The following is a 7260-nucleotide window of genomic DNA, read 5'->3' on the forward strand; positions in this document are numbered from 1 at the left end:
TGCACCTTTGTCACCCAGAAGTTCATTGTCTTCGATGGCACCAGGCTGAAGCTACCCTTTGTCAAAATTTTCGTCACCAATTTGCTCACCATCTTCCAAGCTTCACCGTATTCGTATAATGGCATCAGAAAAATGAAGAAAAGGCGTGAGCACTGCTAGCAGAACATGCCCACAAAGGAGTGGAAGCTTTCAGGAACCACTGGATTGGTCACCCACAAAATTTAGCGAAACCGGCGCCACATAACCTAGAGACTAACACTATACTTGCACTTTCCTCTTTATGGTCCGTCCGGCCGGCGGACAGTTGTCTATTCGCGGAAATTCGGTGCGGCGAAAATAAAGGGTGTTGCAGGTGAAGTTTCCATCAGATACTAATCCTACATACGCTAAATTTGACCCTAAAAATGGGTGTACCTTTAGTATACAGCGATATATTAGAGACAGTACCGTCGCAGTCTTGTCAGCAGAAAATGTAAAGCCAGGGGCTGTACGGGATACAAGTAAAACCATTTTAACCGCGGAGCTGTTTTAGGTCGAGTTTTTTCGTCCGTATACTGTAGGTCTTGCGTAACGCAGGGGTAGCAGCAGGTTCTCAGACAAACCCAGAGAGGGCGCAGTGGTATCGCATGAGCAGGTTGGAGGGATACTTCAGCCACTGACGTTTAGTTGCCGATTCGTTTGTGCGAATTGTAGAATTTGCCTGGTGACAGCGCTGCCGTTCTCGGGCGAGCGCTAGTTTGCGTTCGAGACGACACAAGAGAACCACGGCTCCGTTGTATCAGCAGATTTCACACAGGGTGGAACTGGGTTTAGTTGTTTTTTTTGTTTCTATCCACCGCAGTGGCACGATGGCTAAGGCATTGTGTTGATGTGCCCAAGAACGCTGGTTCGACTCCAGGCCGTGGCGGCCGGTTTTCGGATGAAAGCGAAAAGCAAAAATGCCCGTGTGACGAGATTTCGGGGCACGTTAAAGACCCCAGGTGGCCAAAACTAATCTGGAGCCCTCTTCTACGGCGTGCCTCATAGTCTATTGGTGAAGCTTCGGCGAGTTAAACCCCCGAAAGTTTAAGAACTATTTTTCTATTTTTTAAACAGTCGTTTCAAATTTTGCGCCGTTCACTGGTATCAGGGGTGGGCATAACTCCTTGCGTCCCCCCTACCTCGGCGCGGGTGTGCACGCATCGCAATGTGACTGCCAGTTGTGCAACGGAGAAATGCATAGGCGTCCCCCCCCCCTCCGCCCCCAAAGGCAGCAATGCCGGCCCGGCGTGCGTCGACGTGCCCAGCCGGAGTCCTGTAGATAACCTTATGCGCATGCATTACCAGAACATTCGCTGCAGTTTCTTTCCAAGACCCGCATTGACTACAGCATTTCCCATGCTCTTACAAGGAACACTTGTGAATGGCGCTCTCCTGACAATGTACCCAACTGATTTAACTGCCATTGAGTTGGTCGTGTTGTCTTGCAATTCTAACCCCATGTAAGATAGCCTCACCACTTTGTTCGTAGCAACATTTCTTGCTCATGGAGAAGATCGGAGAGAAAGCTAATTTAACTCGATTTGTAAAAAAATGTCGATTAGAGGGCGGGGGGTGGGGGTACATAGGGGATCATCGCGGGTAAAGAAACGAAGCACCTATAGATGTAAAGAAACTCCACACAGGTGCGAGTGGCTATGGCTTATCGGTCGAAATGTGTCTCCGCGGACACCGTTGTCTAAACGCTTTTCTTATCTTCCTTTCCGTGATGCGTCTGCTGCTTCATTCGGGTCAGACGTTGTGCGAGATGCCACCTGGCCTCAAAGGGCAGAGTTAAACGGGCCCTGCATTTAGGATTTAGAAACAAGTTGAAAAGAGTGCTGCAGGGTTCCTTTAAGGCTGGAAAGCCGGACCCCTTGTTTCAACATATTCAGAGGCTTTTTTGAGTCGTCTCGAACTCGCTCCATCTTGGCAGGAATAGTGTGCCCTTTAATATTAAATCGTTTATGGACCTAACGATACACTATGCCTCTGCCTCCTCAGGGCATACGGTAACGAGGAACGGCGGGTTTGTGCGAGCAATGAACACGCTGCCGTATACTCGTACCTATACCATACCTTTTCTGAGTAGCTTCTTTCGATCCCGGAGCAGGTCGCACTGCCAGCGTTCCCACTCGAAGAGCGAGAGACAGTTCTTCACCGTGGTGCGCATGCCCTGCACGATGGTGTGGATGACTGCCGGCTCCGAGACGCAAAAGCTCCGCACCCTCGGGTCCTTCCAGTGGTGGCGGCAGAAGTGGCGCACAGATGCCTCGTGGTCGGAGTCCAACAGGATGGGCTTGGACCTTGATAGAAGGCTGGAGGGGCACAACAAGTGCGGTATGATATAGTGTAGTATAGTATAGTATAGTATAGTATAGTATAGTATAGTATAGTATAGTATAGTATAGTATAGCACAGTATAGTATAGTATAGTATAGTATAGTATGGTATAGTATAGCATAGTATAGTATAGTACCGTATAGTATATATAATATATATATATTTATGAGCGTCTACAAAACAAAAATTCACTGCCATCCCACTCTCTGAAGGTGGATGACCAGTGGAGCTGTTCGTGGGTCATTGGTTGGCCACACGCGGTGAAGCGTTCAGCGGAATAGTAGCCACGAAAATGTCTTGCGTTTTCCGCCTCGCGATATTCGGGTTCCCGACGGGCATCGCTCTTACGCATGGCTTCCGCTGCCCGATCATCCTCGGTGGTCTTCTTCCGGCGCGTTAGCTTTTTTTTTTTTAAGGCTAGTCTTTCTTGGGCTACTTAAATCCGAAAATTTTGGTCTGTCCTTGTCTGTCTGTCTGTCTGTCTGTCTGTCTGTCTGTCTGTCTGTCTGTCTGTCTGTCTGTCTGTCTGTCTGTCTGTCTGTCTGTCTGTCTGTCTGTCTGTCCCTTTATTCAGCCTTCCGGCCGAAAGTTTGAAGAATACTGTAACGAGAGGTTTATTTGGGCAAAACTTTTCTAAACCACTACGTCTAAAAACATACTTCATGCTTGTCCATATTGTTGAGACATTTTCCTCGGGGTGATATGCACAATCTTATGTCGAAATGCGAAGCACCGGAGACGAACAGGTGGCCTAAGGAACAGAGTGTTCCAAAGTGAGGAGAAGGGGAGCGGAGTCTCTGTCTACGCACGGAAAAAATGGCGGAGTTATTCTATAACAGCATCGCTGTAAAAAAAAAATGCTTGCTCGCTTGTTCTCGCCATCAGCACAGTCCCCACATCTGGCCGCATTTGATATAAATCCGCCTGGTATTTAAAAGTTTTAATCTAAGTGGTTCAAAAATAGTTTGAGTTGTCGGATTAGTACATTGGAAACACAGTTGAACCTTGCGCTCTTTTTTAGTGGCGGGCCGGCAGAGAAAAGGCGAAACCCTTTCGAAGACGTGCGCATGAAACGATACGGAAAGCACTGGGTGCAAGTCAGAAATTGCTCGCAAGAAACCTTAAAGGGACAGACAACCGATTTTTGTCGCGTGCATGTTCTCTATCCCAAATGAAAGTCGGCGTTTTATTTAGCCCGGTAACCACAAGCAATTTCGAAACAAATTGGCGGAAATAATTTTAATTCGGCAGCAAACTTCCTGAAATCGGAAGGGTGGCGGTTCGTAGTGTCGAAACTTGACACTACAATATGTGTCCCTGTCACGTGACCTGCAAACCCAGCAGCTACTGTAATTGCTGAAACGTTTGTTTACGTATTGAAAACCTTTTAACACAAGTATTTGTACAAGGTTAAATTGTATATGTATTTCTAAACATTATTTTGAAAATTTTAAACACACGCCGCCCGCCGCCGCAAGGTTGCTCTCAGTGTGGCTAACTGAGCCTCCATGCCCAGAATCAACTGCAGCGTTCAGTAAACAGACCCCGTGAAGAAGGTTTGACGATTCTGCCTGAGTCAGGGGCGTTTGTTCTGCCAAAATAATTGATTTCAGTTTCCAAATACGCCAACTTAAGCTTTAAAAAAAAAAAAAAACGTCGCGTTTGGGGAGAATTGAACTTCCCGCCTCCACAACGTGAAGCCAGATTCTACCTATCGTCTACCTATCGCATTCGTGCAAAATAGACGTTGCATTAAAAACACACATAAAGGAACAGGAAAGCCTGCGATTCAAACTTTTTTAGCTGGAGACAAGTTTTTAAATATCATTTTTCATTTCGCATACAGACAAAAGTATGCTGCCGAGCTACTCTATGTCATGATTGCCAGCATTGTTCTTGGGAGGGACACATACGCCTCGTAGATCTAAAAATTTCGATTAAAAAAATTCTAGGGCGTTATCGGCAAAACCGTTTCTTGTCTAGGGGCTTTAAGTGATGCCCTTTCGTTTGGGATAGAGAATATATACTCGACAAAAATCGGTTGTCTGTCCCTTTAAATGACACCCCTCCCCCCTCTCCCCCCCCCTCAAAATATTTCCTGTCTTACCTCAAGGTACCGTATGTGTTGCGACGGTAATTGGAACATTTAAAAAAATTTTCTTGAGCGAACCGCCGCTCTGTTCGCGCTCAAACTTCACACGAAGGTCGCATTTTGTAGTCTATTTTGTTTGACACCGGGAACAACGACGGTACTTCCCTGTTTATCCTGAAAATAAATAAAAACGATTTTCGCCTATGGGAAAATGGCGGAGATTTGGACGTGCAAGCCCGAAAACCGGGTTTTCTGATCGTCTGTTAGCTCTAGGTGCATTTTCTGATCGTCTGCTGCACCATTTGGCTCCGTACGTGAATCCCAAACATTCGTTTCACTCTGCAGGTGGTTCCGCCGTTCCAACATCAACTTGCGCTGGCTCGCACGTCCAAATCAGCCGCCATTTTCCCATAGGCGAAAATCGTTTTTATTTATTTTCAGAATACACAGGTAAGTACCATCGTTGCTCCGGTATCAAACAAAATAGACCACAAATTGCGACCTTTGTGGCAAGTTTGAGCGCGAACAGAGCGGCGGTTCGCTCAGGAAAAATTTTAAAAGTGTTCCAATTATCGTCGCAACACCCTGTATGTGCACCGTCCGTACAAATTATGCGCGCGGTGGCGACCAGCGCTGGCCTGAACGAACGTGAGATTTCTCGACGATCTGGGCATGGTTTAGAACAAATATATCTTCTTTCATAGGAAGTTATGTGAACGAGCGGACCCTAGACAGGCAGTATACTGTTATGTAGATGCGAGGGTAGGCGACACAGGCAGTGCAGCGTCGTAGTCCTGAATTGAAGCCTACACCCAGCTGTTCTGCCACCCTCCACATGGACAGCTTACATGGAGGCTCTGGCATAGCCAGGGCCGTCACGCACCACAGCGAAGACTCTCCGCAAAATTCAAACACGCAGACTATGTCAGTATTATATTCGCAGATTCACAGGAAGCATATCGGCAAATCATACATAACCCGTTGCAAAGGACACAGCAATTCTATTAAATGGGCACTCTAAACATATATACACACGACATCATGTGGACCCTTGGTCATTTTGGAATGCTTTGAATTGAAAGGGAAGTCGCTCGCCCGCAAGATGAGAATCCGGGCTCCAGGTGTTCCGCGTGCGATCGAGGTCTATCATAGTCCGGAAACACTTAGATATTTAAAACTGAATAACCGAGAGGTGCCAGACCCACTCCATGACCTAACTAGGCAATGAGACACACTACTTCATGTGGCACAAACACCCAACTCACCCCGACCAGATTGCACATCTAACTTTCATGGGACCGAACTACCTCATTGCTACTACTGCGGAGGCTACCCCCGATGTTAGCCACGTACTTTGGTAATTCCCCCGAATTATATCCGAAATATGTGCAGCAATTCAGGCGGAAACAAAGCAGTACGTCCTTATGAGTCTCCCCTAACTGCAGGGACTTCTGTTGTGACCAGTTCCTTCTGGTAACCCGCATCAAGAAGGCGCTGGATTTTTGCATCTCCTCCGGATCACCACCGCTTGATCCTTAATAATATTTTCCTCTCTCTCACTGTCATTCCGCAAACGTTTTGTTACAAATTTTCAATCATTACAGACTTTACGTATCCTTGCGGATAACGACATGTATCCACATGGATTTGTAACAGCATGGTCCTGAATCATTCAAGTTACTGAGTTGCGACCATCCTGGTATGAGACACAAACTCACCTTCATCAGACAGGTGAGTCGCTATTACAAAGCTCTGTCACTGCCTTATAGAAGAATGAGGTAAACTGGGGGAAAGTGGGTGTGCGGCCCTTATTCAGCAGCCAAATTACATTTGTTAAATGACAGTCGCAGTTGTAGGCGTGCTGCTTGCTATAGTAGATTTGAGCATAGCTTCGTGGGTGATAGCTTGAGGCTTGCAGTCTGGAGGATCGGGATTGTTGTTGAAATCAAGAAGAGGAAGGAACCAAAATCTTAAAGGACCGAGGCATGCAACTGCGGTAACCATGTGGCGTAACGCCATACACGCTCACCCTATGCTGGCCATGGTGGCATGGTTGAAGTAGAGGCAGACAGAGACGAGCAGTGCCCGCATGTCCGACACACGTGGCGGACCCGTGGTCGAGTGGCCAGTCCATGTCACGCTGGCAAGACCGCTCGACCCGACCAGGCTCACTTCGCGCGGTGCGATGCACGGGCAAGAGGGAACTGGCGCCAGGACATTTGAGCGTGGGCCCGATTGTTTGAGATGCGCGCCGGCCACGTGCCCGGGAAGTGTGCCGTCCGCACAGAACCTCTGACTCCTCCATGCATGGCCCGTGCGTCTGTCTGCAGCCGCCGCCGCTACAGCAGCCAGCATGTGCTGCTACTATAGCCGCGTTCTCTCTTGTTGCAAACGTTTGCCGTAACCGGAGCACGTCGGGAGAAACGACGCGCGTCTACCAGGCGCCGGTGAGTCGCTGCAGCTTCGTCTTTCTTCCTCGCCGCCTGCCTGTGCGTTGCTGCTCCGTGTTGTACGCGCGTTGAATGGAGGCCTTCCGGGATATTACGCTCCCAATTCCGACGTCACCTGGCGCGTAGGCCGGAAGGAACAGACAACAAAGGGAGGTGACGGCATCTGTTCCATATCCGAGTGCAAGACATGGTTCCCTCATCGAGATGACTCTTCCTTCGGTTATGCTCATTTATGGCCGGCGTGGAGGACTCGGTCTTGTCGCATTGGCTCAGAGGCCTCTCTGGTTACTCGCCTTTTCCTGTTGATGTTCTCTCTACGGAGGCGAGGAGGCATTTTTGTTGCCTATCCCGCCAACT

The 7260-nt window shown here is 48.3% G+C and overlaps 1 protein-coding gene across 1 annotated transcript in view; it reads right to left on the bottom strand.

Annotated features, from left to right (window-relative positions):
* The window catches only part of LOC144170655 (protein Wnt-9a-like), a 9784-nt gene extending 2961 nt beyond the window's left edge, over window positions 1–6823 (bottom strand). The window contains exons 1-2 of the mRNA XM_077700585.1: window positions 6483–6823; window positions 2098–2336 (exon numbers count right to left, since the gene is read on the bottom strand). Of these exons, the coding sequence (XP_077556711.1) occupies window positions 2098–2336; window positions 6483–6808 (565 nt within the window). The 5' untranslated portion in view covers window positions 6809–6823. The remainder of the gene's footprint in view (window positions 1–2097; window positions 2337–6482) is intronic.
* Between the last annotated feature and the right edge of the window lie 437 nt (window positions 6824–7260).

Source organism: Haemaphysalis longicornis, unplaced genomic scaffold (assembly GCF_048455015.1).
Source record: "Haemaphysalis longicornis isolate Haplotype H1 unplaced genomic scaffold, Haemaphysalis longicornis Haplotype H1 scaffold_2, whole genome shotgun sequence".
In the NCBI taxonomy this organism is placed as follows: domain Eukaryota; kingdom Metazoa; phylum Arthropoda; class Arachnida; order Ixodida; family Ixodidae; genus Haemaphysalis; species Haemaphysalis longicornis.